Source organism: Taurulus bubalis, assembly GCF_910589615.1.
Source record: "Taurulus bubalis genome assembly, chromosome: 2".
In the NCBI taxonomy this organism is placed as follows: Eukaryota; Metazoa; Chordata; class Actinopteri; order Perciformes; family Cottidae; genus Taurulus; species Taurulus bubalis.
In genome coordinates this window covers 11,376,840-11,392,337 of record NC_136590.1, presented here as the reverse complement: position 1 = coordinate 11,392,337, position 15,498 = coordinate 11,376,840, and the positions used below count along the sequence as shown (strand labels likewise).

The 15,498-nt window shown below is 40.4% G+C and overlaps 1 protein-coding gene across 1 annotated transcript in view; it reads left to right on the top strand.

Moving 5' to 3' along the window:
- Nucleotides 1-15,498, top strand: part of plce1 (phospholipase C, epsilon 1) — a gene marked incomplete at its 5' end in the record, with an annotated part of 64,675 nt that overhangs the window by 32,625 nt on the left and 16,552 nt on the right. The window contains 16 exons of the mRNA XM_079214501.1: nt 4,218-4,372; nt 4,538-4,705; nt 8,532-8,677; nt 8,804-8,951; nt 9,085-9,195; nt 9,287-9,396; nt 9,580-9,696; nt 11,527-11,655; nt 11,737-11,873; nt 12,506-12,612; nt 12,848-12,972; nt 13,099-13,243; nt 13,652-13,816; nt 14,157-14,271; nt 14,467-14,632; nt 14,751-14,873. Of these exons, the coding sequence (XP_079070627.1) occupies nt 4,218-4,372; nt 4,538-4,705; nt 8,532-8,677; nt 8,804-8,951; nt 9,085-9,195; nt 9,287-9,396; nt 9,580-9,696; nt 11,527-11,655; nt 11,737-11,873; nt 12,506-12,612; nt 12,848-12,972; nt 13,099-13,243; nt 13,652-13,816; nt 14,157-14,271; nt 14,467-14,632; nt 14,751-14,873 (2,167 nt within the window). The remainder of the gene's footprint in view (nt 1-4,217; nt 4,373-4,537; nt 4,706-8,531; nt 8,678-8,803; nt 8,952-9,084; nt 9,196-9,286; nt 9,397-9,579; nt 9,697-11,526; nt 11,656-11,736; nt 11,874-12,505; nt 12,613-12,847; nt 12,973-13,098; nt 13,244-13,651; nt 13,817-14,156; nt 14,272-14,466; nt 14,633-14,750; nt 14,874-15,498) is intronic.

Below are 15,498 nucleotides of genomic sequence, written 5' to 3'. Positions count from 1 at the left end.
TGTGTTAGTTTGTTTGCTCCTACTTGGGTATGTGTGTTATTTATACCAATGTTTGCTGTGGTTCGACTTGAGATTTCAGTTGTATCATATATTATATTTCAACATATAGAGATTTTAAAGGGACATTTTCGATGTGTATTTCCTGACTCAAAATATACTGTGTTGCAGAGTTACTCATGTGGTGATGCAACGCTACAGTAGATCAGGTTTCAGATTATTATTATTATATTGTGGTGTAGGACAGTTTAATATTCCTCCCAAAACTGGAAAATAAAATAAGATTGTTGATGTTTTGAAAAGAAATTATTTTACGACTGTGCGATGATATTTATAGGGTCAAAGGCTAATTTGTTAACAGTCCTTTGACTCAGGTTGTTTGTACTGCACCTGCTTGAGTCCCCTACATACTCCACTGGGGAAGTTGTCATCAGCTCTAAACGTGTGTGTGTGTGTGTGTGTGTGTGTGTGTGTGAGTGTGAGTGTGTGAGAGAGCGAGAGAGAGAGAGAACTTGGCTGGCAACAAACGATGATGGGGTGTATGTTCAAGGTTCTTCTCCTTTGGTTGCCATGATAACTTGATTTACTGAATGAACAAAAGAAACCTCAAATCAGTCCTGAAAGGTATAATTTTCTTTCACATTGATTCTCCAGTCATGCAGTAATGGCCATGAGTCAGTTATTGGTTGACTCATGGTCATACAAAACACACACAGATACTTGATGCTTAGCACTTAGAAATGCTAATATGTATGTACAGATGGGATCCTTTTCAGACATAGTTCATCTGATTAAACAACACACATATTGTTGCAATTATCTCATCTTATGTGTAATTTTATGAATTGGTCTGCCGAAAATATCAGCTTTAAGTCTCAGTTGTAAATCTTTATGTGCATATCATATTTAATGTTTTTTAGAACCGCAGACATGCAGCACTGTGACCCTCTCATCAGCCCTTGTTGAGAAAGAAAAATGAACAATGACTGATTCAATGCTGCTTTTGATATAGAACACACACACACACACACACACACACACACACACACACACACACACACCTTTATTTCCTGGCTCACTTGTAGGCCTGCTACCTACAGAAATGTCATGAAAGTGGTTATGAAGGATGTTCAGCCAATCTACTCCCTCCATAACCACATTTATAGAAAGATCCTCTACACACACACACACACACACACACACACACACACACACGCAAACAATGTATTTGTATTCAGCATGCATTACAGATGAGTAAACTCATGCATAAACATCACATGGAGATCATGGTCAATTAGTCATGTGTCTTGTGTTCTCAGTCTCACAGCAGGACTGCTGCATGTTCAATATTGCGCGTCAGGGTTTCTTAAACTTGTGTGTGTGATCGGTAACGTGTCAGCGGGCTTCGTCTCATGGGTCTACATCTGATTATATTAAAAACACTGATCACCATCACCGGAATTCAAGATTTCGCTCCATCCAGTCTCCAATGTTTATTCATCACAGCTCTCTGTTATCACTGCTGATATTGTACACTTTGTGTGAAGCTTTGCAGGCGCAAGTTGAATAACACATTTTTGTATACATTTGTTTATCTACTGATTCTATTTTGGGAGCCATTTAAACAAAACCTTTTTTTGGGATATTTACATAACTATGAACCACAGTTGTTTTCTTTACCGTCAACATGTTGTTGGAATCTTTCTTTTTTTCATCAATTAATTTGCTTTTAATTAATTCCTCAGAATCTCTTTAACACCTGTTTGCCACTGCCTTGTCTGACAGCTTTGTCTGCCGGTGTGTTTCCCAGTTTAAAGGATGAATACATGAATAATGTTAGCCTCTACATGGTCATGAAATTCATATCACTTATTTGAGGGTGTCTCCATTTCCACTTAAAAAGGTTATCATGGGAAAACAGCTCTGGGCCAGAGATGGGGAGCTTTTGCTCTTATCCTTGAGACATGAAATATGTTATAACAGCATAGGCGACCGTTTATTTTAGTTTTTTCAAATCATTTGTGCGTACCTGTTTCATGCAATAGGAAAAGAGGAGCTGAGAGATGACAAACATTGTGAACATTTTGACTATATGGTATAATGTGTACCACATTTTTCTTCATTCTTTGATTTTTGAAGCTGTTTCTCCATAATCTCTACCTTTTGCACTGGTGTGAAAGGGCTCGGCATGGCCTGTAAACTTTATTTATAGGCCATATCTTCTGTAGTCTCAAGACGTCCGGCTCTCTGAAACACTTTGTTTCAGTTGTTTGATTTCATGCAAATATGTCTATGAAAAATGTGTTCCCGGTCTGGATGATAAATTAACTATCATTCATAACCTGAAGTCTGTCTCTGTGTAGGACATTTAAAGAATTCGGTGGATTACGATGTCTCTAACCGTAATAAAAATAGATAGCTCATACCTGCTGCACAGAGTAAACTACAACATCTTATTCAACTAATCCTTTCCTTCCTCTCTATCTTATCTCTGCGCTCTTCTCCCGTCTCTCTTCTGCTCTCATTTACTCTCTCGGTTTCTTTATCTTCGTTTTCACGGATCTCTTCTCTTCTCTCTTCAGACAACCTCCAGTTGTCCCAGTTTATTATATTTATTTTAGTATTTCCTTTCTCTCGTCTCTGTGTTCTTATTCTACACACACACACACACACACACACACACACACACACACACACACACACACACACACACACACACACACACACACACACACACGCTCACAGATGCTGAGAGTTCATTTCAGGAGCTGTCAAACTGTGTAAATAAGCAAGTTTTGCCCCCGCAGAGCAGCCACATCTGTTGCTATGGCTACCTGTTGCACATCTCAAGGGTTACCAAGGACAACTTTAGTAACCTTGGTAACACAAAGTGTGTGTCTGCATTTGCGTTTGCAGCATCCACTATTTTTTTTGTGTGGTTGCGGAAGGGGAGTGGGTAGGAATGACAATGACCAGACAATGACTGTTAAATCTGTTTGATGTGCCTCTCCTTTCTGGCCTTCATCATACTGTACTATAAAAAACATTATTATTCATTAGTTTTAAACAATAAACTGCTAAAGTGACGTCTCTGCAATATGGTGCGGAGAATATACTGACAAAATATGCTGCAATGCCTGGCTCTTCCATTCCTCTAGTTGTATTGATATTGGGAACAACTGCATGTTTCTGTGAGAATAAATGCTGGTCAGTGTCACGGCTTGGGTTTGATCAGTCAGCTACATTTTTTATTTTTATTTAAACCTCTATTTAACCAGGAGAGGTGCCATTGAGATTAAACATCTCTTTTTCGAGGGACACCTGGCCAAGACAGGCAGCAGCATACAAGACATTAAGTGCTGGAAGCCTCACCCTCATAGTCCCTGCCTTTAGAAGAGGGGAAGCAGCAATCTCCCACAGCCCTAAAATGGGTTCTGCACATTTCTGCGATCAAACTGCCGGTAGTCTGCAGGAGAAAAGCTCCTGCTGTGGAAAAAAGGCCTGTTGGTTTATGTGGCATTCATCCCGACAATGTACAGTATGTCCACCTGGCAGCTCCAGCACCAGTGGAGAAACTGTCCATTAGTCCTTTGTTAGCAGAGATGAGAACCTGTGTGTGTGTGTGTGTGTGTGTGTGTGTGTGTGTGTGTGTGTGTGTGTGTGTGTGTGTGTGTGTATAAACAGACAGACTAATGGACCTACCTGAAATCCAAACACAGGAACTGGTAGGTGATCAATGCTGTTTACTTCTGGAGGGTGGAAGGGTGCAGACTTCTCTTGGCTGGTGGAGAGGTCGAGAGTATGTGGTATGCAGAGATTGATGGATCAGAAGACTTGAGACATTCAGGTTAATCCTGACAAAGAGATGCACATTTCATTGAGGCTTAAAACTTGTGTGGTGGAAGGGAAACATCAGAGTAGAAAATGCCTCATTTTTAATCTCTTTCTGTTCTTCTTCTATTTCTTGTTTGAGAAACAGTGCCTTTGCTTCCCTAGTGTACTTTATACCAGTGAAGGCAATGCATTCTCTTCTCTTTCCGCCCATTAACCCTTTTCTCTCCTCCTTCTCTTCATCTGTCTTTACCTTAGGATTTCAAGAGCTTATATGTACCTAAAAGACCAGCTAGTTTGAGATGTGGCATATAAAAAAGATGGAACAGTAATGCAAAAATCCTAATCTGTCTCTCGCTCCGTCTGCTCCTCTTCATCTGTCCATCCAGAGCGTCAGCTGGCTAACAGCATGACCAGCAGCGGCTCTTTTCAACCCAGCGTCAGTGGGATCAGTAAGGAGCTGGCGGAGGTGCGTCACCTTGTTCAGTTCCCCGAGGAGATCGCCTGCATCCTCACCGAGCAAGAGCAGCAGCTTTACCAACGGGTGGGAGGTCACGCACACAGACACATATCTGGGACACAAAATAGAAAATATTTGTATTTGTTTTGTTGTGTTCATGCATGAGAAAATGACGTGCATCCCAAGAGAAAAAAAGTGTATTCCTAAGGTGGCTGTAGGACTAATTCACTTGTCTGATCCTTTCTGCAGGTCTTTCCCTTGGACTACCTCTGTTTCCTCACTCGAGACGTGGGCAACCCTGAGTGTCAAACCAAACGCCACCCAAACCTCAAGGCCTCGCTGTCTGTGCCTGACATGCCTACCCAGAATGCTCAGCGAAGTAACGCTGTGGAGGACCTGGTGGCGCGGTTTAACGAGGTGAGGAGTCTGGTTTATAAAATGTGTGTGCCCAGGATTATCAGGCTTTTTTTCTTAAATTATATTATTGTATATTTTCTTTGTCTCTTACACTCATACAATTTATTATCAAATCGTTGCTGAAACCATTTATGGAGATTGACTAATTGTTTCAGCTCTACAACCACATGTTTTAACTTCTTTTTTGGTGTGACCTTTAAAGGTTTTAATGGTTTTAAAGGTTGTGATTCATCATACTAACCTATTACAGCCTATATCTCCCAAGCTCAGTTTTACTCCAGGATTTTAAGTCTGGATAAGATCACTTGAGAATCTGTGATGCCAATCAGCAAACTATGTGGAATAGTTTAGTGGTGCGACTCCTGATGAATGCCTTGAACAACTTTTCAAACAAGACCATATAGAGCTGTTTTTTATGTTTAGCTATTGGGAAAATATTGATAAACTGTGTTTTAGTGACCTCCCCTTACTGACATCATCGGAGACAGTGAACATGCGAGCATTGCGATTTGAAATGAATTTGAAGGATTGGAAAGCATAGCAGACCAGTAATTGTGTTTTTTTTTCAGCTGGGTTTGCGTTTGGTATTTGCAGCGCGAGTCATACCAACTTATCAGCTCGTGACTGAAGCACACACAGAGTGTGCAAAAGCGCGCACACACACACACACACACACACACACACACACATACACTCGCAGTGGTGTAATTTGGCTGAAGTTACTCTCCCGGGCCTTGTGTCTTTTATGGTGAGTGACTTCAAGAATAAACAATCACAACATTGTACTGCTGAGGCAGAGAAAGTGAGAGAGGGAGAGTTTGATTGGAAATGATGATGTCATCTTTAAGTTGCATGCCTCTCACATCAGCTGGTTTTCATTTCAAGTCAGCCAGAGGAGACACACACAAAAAGTCAAATGTGCATTGTAGCCATATATGGGCACAATGGAACAAGAGTCAAATGACAACAGTGATTGTCCGAGTGAAGACAACGATGGAGCTGCTTCTCCGGTGATATGAGATACTGTTGGTGTAATTTGTCTCAGCTGTGATTGTGGAAGCATAGTTTGGATAAACTTTGCTCAGTAATTGTGGACAGTGTTTCAAATGTAGGTGCTTTTTTTTTAATAATGAATTTGGAATTCTTCTTTAATAGCAAAAAACAAACAGGTTTTGGTCTTAAATAGAACATCTTCAGGTATTTAAAGTCACTTTGTGTTCCAAAAAGAGATATTTTATACAACCTGCTGGACTGGATCCATAGTTAAAATGGATCGCACGGCAAGTGAATATCTGGAGAAGGGTGAGACGTTTGGGCCCTCTTTGTGTCCGTCCGGAGTGTTTTAGCTTTGACGAGTACGTGTTCATGCGTTGACTTTGTCATAGTTCTCTGTCAACCTTGGTTATGTAATTCATGTATCAAGGAGAAACTGACCCTCATAGTTCAACTAATAACATACGCACAGATGGAGACAGACTGACTGACGGACAGATGAGCGCATACACAAACATCAAAGGAGGGATCAGTTTGTACCAGCTCCGGTTCTCTCTGTGTGTGTATGTGTGTGTGTGTTTGACATTTTTTCAAGTTGCTATTGATAACAGTTATGTTATGTATGTAAGGGAGGCTGGTGTTTGAGGAAACGTTTTGTCTTTTTATTTGCCACATTCTCTCACTCTCTCTATCTCTATCTCTATCTCTACATACCTCTTCATATGCTATTTAGTATCTCTCATGCAAAACACTGACTGCACACTTTCGCTATCTGGAATATCGGAGGCGATGCCAACGCTGTCATATGCCTTGATCTGAGGCGGTTCAGAAAGCCACTTTGCAGACGGTCAGAATGGTTTAGATGGTGACTGTAATTTAACCCTGACGCTGACATGGCTTCGCTTCATGTCGTAAAGCCAGAAGTAACTGATAGCAGATTTTCACACAAGGCGTGCACATCGTGGCACGCACAGAGCAGGAGAGTAACAGATAAGAGAGTGTGGTGCAGCAGGGTAGTCTGTCAATATACAGTACAACACATTATAGCACAACGATGCACAATAGAGCAAGACCCTGTAGTGATTTTCTGTCACTGGAACGATTCAAATGGACAGAAATCTTCAGAACAACTAACCAAGTAGACTTTTGAGCTTCAATTACAGTGTTGTTTCACTGAACTGCATGAATACATTTCGTATGATTTGTTGCAAAAGTGGTGCAACTTTAACTTTCACAAGTTTCTCGGTTTGAGGAGGCGGGACTAGTTTAGAGGAGACAGTTAACTCTCTGAGATGGATTACATTTTCACAGTAACCTTCCCAACCCTCAGCCCTCCTCATGCCCATGCTGCTGTCACACAGGAGGAATGCATAAACGGGTGTACTTTTACTCATATTGGAAAGGGAGAAAAATGTGAGACGTAACAAACCACAAGGCTTTTGTGAGTTTGAAATTTCAGCTTTTAAAAGTCTGACGAATAAAGTGTTGCATTTTCTCAAATAATATTGATTATGTGTTTGAAGGTAGAAGGTCATATCCAAGATGTCTGTATAAAGTGTGTGTTAAATTGAATATGTGCTTGAGGATGATATGTGAGTATCCATGGTCTCATATAGTGTCTGTTAGTTGGTCCGTGTCTTGTCCATGTTCAGGGGGTTTAGTTGCAGGTGTTGTGTATGATATCTGTGCTTGCTTGTGAATTAATTCACGTAGAGGTCATGGGAAGAAAAAAACTAAACACCTTTTACCAGGGTTTCATCACAACCTTAAACAAAACCTCTGCATGTGAAGCTGAGTACTTTGTGGCATGTTTTTTTTTTAGTGAGTGAGTGAGTGTGTGTGTGTGTGTGTGTGTGTGTGTGTGTTTTGGGCTTTTTTTAGTCCCTGTGAAGTCAGACTGTGGTGGGCCTTAAAGACCCTTACATAACCCAGTAATAGATCTCTGGGCCAAGGGGATGTTTGTACCGCCTGCAAAGGGGTTAGAGTCACATTTTGTGTGTGTGTGTGTGTGTGTGTGTGTGTGTGTGTGTGTGTGTGTGTGTGTGTGTGTGTGTGTGTGTGTGTGTGTGTGTGTGTGTGTGTGTGTGAATACATTCATACGGCTTTAACACATAGAGACACGGACACTAGAGAGCAAGAAGCAGCCAGATTGAAATCTGATGTTTTCCTGTATTGTGTGTGTGTGTGTGTCTGTGTGTCAGTCGTAAAGAATGTGAACGGAAGCTGACCCTGATACATATCTGGTTCATCCATCGTGTCTTTTTGTGTGAGAGCGGTCCGCTCAGAGACAGAGAGCAGCCGATACATATCTGATCTCAGTCTGTCGTGTGTGTGTGTGTGTGTGTGTGTGTGTGTGTGTGTGTGTGGCCAGCTGGCATAGTCCTATGCCTACATTACCACTTTAGTAACAGCTTGCCATACCAGACTTTAAAAGAGATGACATGAGCACAAGTAAGACCACACACCAGAGGTTCTGTAACTGCTTGTAGTAACAGACTGATACAGTCAACCATGACATATCATATATATATATTTGTTATTTGTGGCAGTGTAAACGTTTCACCACATAGAAACACAGATGACAGTCTTCAAAATGAAAACATTATTAGTTAAAAACAACAACATACAAATATAGAAACTTGAACAAATGTGTAGTAATGTGCAGCACACACACACATATATTATCACTAGAGGTTGCTCATGTTTTCTGTAAAAAAATAAATATATTTTGTATATTAAAATGGGTATAATTTGAATTCTGATAAATAGATTATCCCAAATAATAATGGTGCACTGTATATACAGTATATACGAACTGAAACATTTTCAACAGGTGAGTTCGTGGGTGACGTGGCTGATCCTAACAGCAGGATCCATGGAGGAGAAGAGAGAAGTTTTCTCCTATCTGGTCCATGTCGCTAAATGCTGTTGGAATATGGGAAACTACAACGGTGTAATGGAGTTCCTGGCTGGACTCAGGTTGGCCCACACAGACACTAACTACAACATGCTCACATAATTAACACAGAGATTCATTGTGTGTGTCTTTCATTAAACGATACCTGCTCACAATCTCTGACATGTAAGATTTTCTTTGTCCTCCAGGTCCCGCAAGGTGCTGAAGATGTGGCAGTTCATGGACCAGTCAGACATCGAGACTATGAGGAGCCTAAAAGACGCCATGGCTCAGCACGAATCTTCTTCTGAGTACAAGAAGGTTGTGACCAGAGCTCTCAACATCCCAGGATGCAAGGTGGGTTGCTGTTTATTCACATTTGGTCTAATTTGTCATGCGTCACAACAATAGTTCACATTATCATGAAATAATTACAGTACAGTAAAAGCCGTAATGAGATGCTTTTCTCTGCCCTGTGTCGACACCAAAGGTGGTGCCATTCTGTGGGGTTTTCCTGAAGGAGCTGAGTGACGTGTTGGATGGGACCGCAAGCATCATCAGCCTCAAACCACCTCTATATAATACAGAGGACTCAATAGAGGTGCAGTAAACACTGCATAGGCATTCACAAACATACATCATGTTTTTATAATTCAAGCCTGATTTGTTTTATCTGTCAATCCCTTCTGTAGTTTGTGTCTGACTACAGCGGCCAGCACAACTTCCTGTCGCGGTCAGGTCCAGATGGACTACACATCCCAGAGAAAGAAGCTACTGTGAGCAACATCCTCCAGATTATCAGGTACGCCGCATCCTTGAAAAAGTGTTTTCAAAAAGTAACCAGTATAAAGGGACCATGTTTTTACACACAACTGTCCGTCTTCTTCACCTTCCATATATATTTTTTTCTACTCACCATTTTTGCTTTGATCTAAATGGTTCATGAACTTGATTCTCCTTTGACTCTCCTCTTGCTGCTCCTCAGATCTTGTAATCGTAGTTTGGAGGCAGAGGATCCTGATGAGGCCTCCACCAGTCCCTCTTCTACTGGCCCATCCCTTGCATCCAGAAATAACTCATTCAGGGACGGCTGCCGCAATCAGTCAGTACCCTTTTTTCCCTCACTTGTTTTGCGTGACAAATTAGCAAAAGTTTACTCGAAAGACCGAGTTCTTTTAGGTAGCACACAGCTTAGCATAGCACACCGGATAGCTTAGAAGGGTGAATGATTCTATAACAAGGTCTTGAACCCATCCAGCTGAAGGATAATTTGTGAGGGCTGTTGTGCAAGTTGTGACCAAGCTTATGAGACATGCAGTGAAGTATCAATTGGCACATAGCATTTGACCCAGTCCATCAAGACATTGGCACATTGTGTCTTAGTTGATTATACACTGCAGTTGTTTTCACTTTTTGTTTACTGGTGTGTAACTGTATTTATTTCTTTTGGCTTCTTGTTTTAATGTCATTTTGTTTTAATTTGAGCTTTTGTTTTAAAATGCAACCCTTTCTGCCAAATTTTTCCAAAATGAATTTCCCACAACATCTTTACAGCAAATAGTTGTCTGTTGCTATGCAAATGCTATGACTCTCAAATTTAGCACCTTTTATTATTGCCTTTTTGTTGTCAAACTATTACCCTACGATTACCATATTATTACAAAGCTATAATGTAAAGTGTAAAAAAAACATTTTTCCCTGTGCTACATCACCAATTTTGAAGTCATAGAGTTTTAAGTTTCAGAAAAGGCTTTTGTGGACATGCAACCACAGCAGACTCTCTTAAAAGACAACTGCTTCATAATTGTTAATTATTAATAGACTTAAAGTAAAAAACTTTAGGGGTTGCTGATTTAAAGAAAAAAATCATCAGATTCTTTAAAAAGCAGTCATTCTTTCTTTCTTTCTTTCTTTCACAGTTGTCTTTTATAAACACCGTCACAAGAGAATGAATTTGTGCAGGAACACATTTGCAGATTGTTATTAAGATGCTGTGATTTTCACAAAAACCCCTTTTGTCACAGAGATAAAAGATAACAGGTTAGTTTCCTGTCAGGAAGGAACAGAGCTCTGGTACTTTTCAGCACTCTGGTGGCAGGCAGCTAATGACACAAGCTGGAATTTGGACACTAACATACAATGTTGTTAGAAAACTCATTTCATTTATGTGGTGTTTGTATTAAGCCGGGAACCTGGATAATGTTTTCTGTTTTTTTGACAGTTTTCTCTGACTCTGAGTTATTATTTTAAGTTGGAGCTCAGGATAACAACTCTTATTTCGTTTTGGCGAGGGGTATAGTGTTCATTTTTCTGTACTGGAGTGGGATGCAGATAACTATTATCTTTCTTACTCAAAGAGGGTTAGGAATTCTGTGTCTTTCCACTGGCATCTTATTTTTGCTATTTTCTTGAGAACTGAAGTAGAGACTACTCAGTCCGCTCTTTATTCCTCTCACACTTCCTTTCCTTCTTCTGTGTCCCCTTCTCCCATTCTAGTTCCCATTCAATTAGGACACCGTCAGAATCAAACCGTGTCTTGTAAGTGGTTATCAGAGTGTCAGGAGTGTCATTATTACTGCCTAACGTCAACATGGTTTAAGTTTGAGTAGAAGCTTGTTTAGTAGTCAAGGAACGTGCAATGACAGATGCATGAGGCTTTTGCTTGTTCAAGCGATGCACTACAGCACAGAGTATATTTTGTCTCTTACTTTTGATGCAGGTCATTTCTTACTTTTGACTGGACCTCAATGCATTTAAAAAATGTAAAAAAAAAAACTTACCCCATTTCTACACTACTTGAAATACATTTAGGAACTGATTTACATATTTCGTCAGACTAAAACTATCAAGTTCAGATATACAATGTAGTTTTATCTTCTTTTTTTTTCTCACTAACTCGCTGCTCTTCCAACCCAACCTCTACCATCTTCAGGTTCATGGTGGGGGACCTGTCGGACTCGGAGGGCGACTTGTCGTCTGAGCCGGTGGTGAAAGAGGTGGAGTTTCATGGGACTGAAGAGACGCACAAAGCTTTCAGCCATGGCACTGAGCTCATTCCCTGGTAAGAAACACACACTCATACTCAAACACACATAGAGAGCTCAACAGACACTCCACATGTTTCTGTACTTTCTCTTTCTAGGTACGTGTTGTCACTGCAACCAGACGTCCACCAGTTTCTGCTGCAGGGAGCTACAGTCATCCACTACGAACAGGACAGCCACCTCACAGCCCGCTGCCTGCTGCGACTCCAACCTGACAACACAACACTCACCTGGGGTAAACTATGACATTAGAAGAAAAATATGTACAATTCAGAAAACATGTATATCTTTTTTTTCATTTATTCATGTTAGAATTGTTTTGTTCAAATAAGTAAAAAAAAAAACATTACTAACATTACTAGTCAACAGTATTTAGAAAATGTAAACAAAACGGCTCATAAAACGTGTCAGTTTGACATACAATCTTGTTTTCCATAGGTTGTATTTTTGCAATTTATTACATTTCCTGCAGTGAGACAGTTAAACATTGTTCTTAACAGATTACTTCCAAGAAGTGTGGGATTTTGTTCAGGTGAATGTGTTTAAAGAAGGACTTGAGTGAGCTGCTTTGTCATCAGTACAATTTAAGATAAGTGTGTATATCTCAGGGAGACGAAGCCCCATTTCCTCTCTCATTATTACTCTTTAAACAAACGGAAAACAGGCATGCATGATTTAACATATTTCCTGTGTCATCATTATGTTTTGAACATTGTTTGAATGTGTTTATCCAAGGTAAGTAGGTGCATGGCTTTTGTAGCAGATGCAATTAAAATGGTTGTAAATGTTGCACGAGGTGCTTAACTTCCTATGCGTTTACTTTATTTCAAACATATCGTAAACGTGTTTATGTGTGTGTTATGGCAGGTAAGCCTCAGAGCGGCGGGGCTTCGCCCACAGAGCAGCCGCTGGGATTAGGACAGGCTGTAGTGGCAGGACTAGCAGAGGGCCTTTTGGACCTGGGATGGGTGAAGGTGTGTTGAAAAGCTTTATTTATCTGTTATTTATAATTTGTAAATCCAATTTAGCCTGAATCTAGCATAGACATTCTCTTAAAACATTACATAATTTTGTCTCAAACGTCTCAAACTTTCATTGGAGGAATATTGATTTATCTTGTAGGAATAGTCATGAGCTTTGTGATTAAATAGCATTTGACAGTCAAGAGTTTGATTGCACTCATACTATTCATGTTTATTTAATGTACAGGCAGTTTTCCTGGGTCATCAGGGAGTAGACGTTCATGCTGTGTGTTTGCAAAACAAGCTGAGCCAGATGACGGTGGAGGAAAATGGTCTCAGCCTCCTCTATGGTCTCACCACCACAGACAACAGGTAAGTGCCTTGTGCCCACCAGCGTCCTGCTTTGAAATCCACTTTTTTGAACACTGGTGCATTGCCACACTGGTACATCTGTAAAACACCTTTTACGACAACTAATCTCCTCACTACTGCCACTAGACTCCTGCACTTTGTGGCCCCCAACCACACGGCACAGATGCTTCATAAAGGCCTGTCAGCGTTGGTGAATGCATCCAGAAAATTAAAGAAGTTTCCTGACCAAAGGTTACAGTGGCTTAGGAAGCAGTATGTCAGCTTGTATCAGGTAAACTCTGAACTGGTTTGTGTTTCCTTCAAAATCATTTTCTTGTACGTATGCCTTTTTTTTCCCATCAATGTTTTAAATAAATAATGCATGAGTTCAAAGTGGACAACAAAGGTTGTGTAGGTTGACGTGAAAGCAAAGTGTTAGTGGTGTGTTTTAAGCATTCTATATTCTCTCTGTTGTTTTCCCTTTTTCTTCATTGTACTTGAAATAATGTCATCAGTGTGTTTTATTACCTGTGGTCATAAAATGTACAGTGTGCAGCACTCAAAGAATGTTATGCACACTTTAGTTATTTGATAAAAGGAGGATTTTGTATGTATGTCTTATATTAAAAGGACGAGTTGTACCCAGCTCAATCTTGCCAGTTTTAAACCATGTGTGTGTCTGTATTTTCGTCTCTGTTAGGAGGACGGCAGGTACGAAGGCCCTACACTGGCTCATGCAATTGAGCTGTTCGGTGGTCGGAGATGGAACATGGGTACAGGCGGAGTGGAGAAATCTGCTGGCCAGAAAAACAGCCCTCTGAGCATCAATGATAAGACCAAGAAGAAGAAGAAGGTCCTTGTCAGGGTCAGTACATTTCACATTACATTTATCTGAGACCCGTATCACCAGTGCAATACCTGCAATACTTCAGTGTTTTGCAGGTACACTCAGGCCAATCTTCTGACTGGATTTCCACCATTCTACCACTGGTTTGACATGTTAAGGGCCTTTACAGAGCTCCCTGTTTCATGCCTTTTTCTATAATAATACAACTGCTGAGTACACTACATATATGGAAAGACTCTGCTCCATTTCACAGTTCGGTCTTGATTTACAGTGTAATCCTTATTAAAGCTTCGGACTTGCACATTTCTAATAATTCCTCGTTTTTAGCATAAAAAGTTTGTTTACACACTCAACGCAGGGTGACAGTGGGGATGCCACAGATGACGAGATGGTTTCCAGGAAAACACGGAGCTGTAAGGAGGGCATGTATCGAAATGGACCGGAGTCGGACAGCATCGACCAAGAAGATCCAGGTGACATTTTGCGGAGCTATTTAAATTTAATTAAAGAATGCAGATGTATGCCAAGCAAAGATGTTCTATTTTGATACCCCAAAAGACTCCACAAAAAATATTTTAAAGAACAAAACAATCTTCACTGGATATTTTCTATGGTACTGTATTTTCGATATGATTTTTGTTCACCCTCAGTGCTCTTTACCTCCATAGAGGACAGCTTCCCTGGACCATTCTCCCTCTCATCCAGTAAAAGCCCCGGATTGCTAGGCTCTTCTTCCTCTTCCTCTTCCTCTTCTTCATCCAGTATGGCAGGGTCCAGCAATTCACGCCCACAATCCTCTCCGATTCTCTCAGGAACAGCCAAGTCGCAGCCAGGGTATGTAGGGTGCTGGACACGAAGACTTGAGGTTTGACAATCTGATATCTAAAGCTTTTATTCTTCATTGAGGTTAAGACACTTTTCTTTCTTTTTCACTTTTCTCTGGGGGTTGTAGGACATGGAGCAGCAGGTCATGGCACGGCCGAGGTAAAGGCTGTTTCAAAGGCTTCCAGAATCTTATGATTTCTGACAGCACGATGAGCTTCATCGAGTTTGTTGAGCTCTTCAAGTCATTCAGGTATAGAATATCAAATATTAGTCGACTAGATTCAGTTTTAATTATTTAATTTGTTTAGTGCATAGTAGTAACAGCAGAGTAAGGTACACAATATTCTGATTTTATGTCATCATTTGAAATTCAGTAATGGCCTGAAATATATATATACACAATGCCTCACTCCCTCTTGTTATATAATTGTTGTGTTCTTATCAATAGTAGCTCACGACAGTATGATAAAACATTCAACAAATACTTCTTCCAAGGAGTCTTGTCTGTGTAATATTTAGCTTCAATAATATTTTTCCCTGTCAAATGAAAGGAAACAATGTTTTTCCTTGATAAGCAATGGATTATTCTCATACCAGTCCTACATTTCTTAGATTGTAGTGTGTCCTCATCAGCTGGCCAGCAGTTTCCACTTGCTCAGAGAGAAATTGGATGTGCAGAGCCTGCTTTTTTTTTAGCCATCAGATCATCGTCTGTGACTGATTGACAACCCTTGCATCAGTTTGTTATCAAGAATATTGAGAAGAACTCATTCATGGTACTGCGAAAGAAAATATTTACAAATTACACCTGCCTTGTCAGGGAAACAAAATATTGCTACAACAGAGAATACTAATGTAAGTCTATAATGGGACTT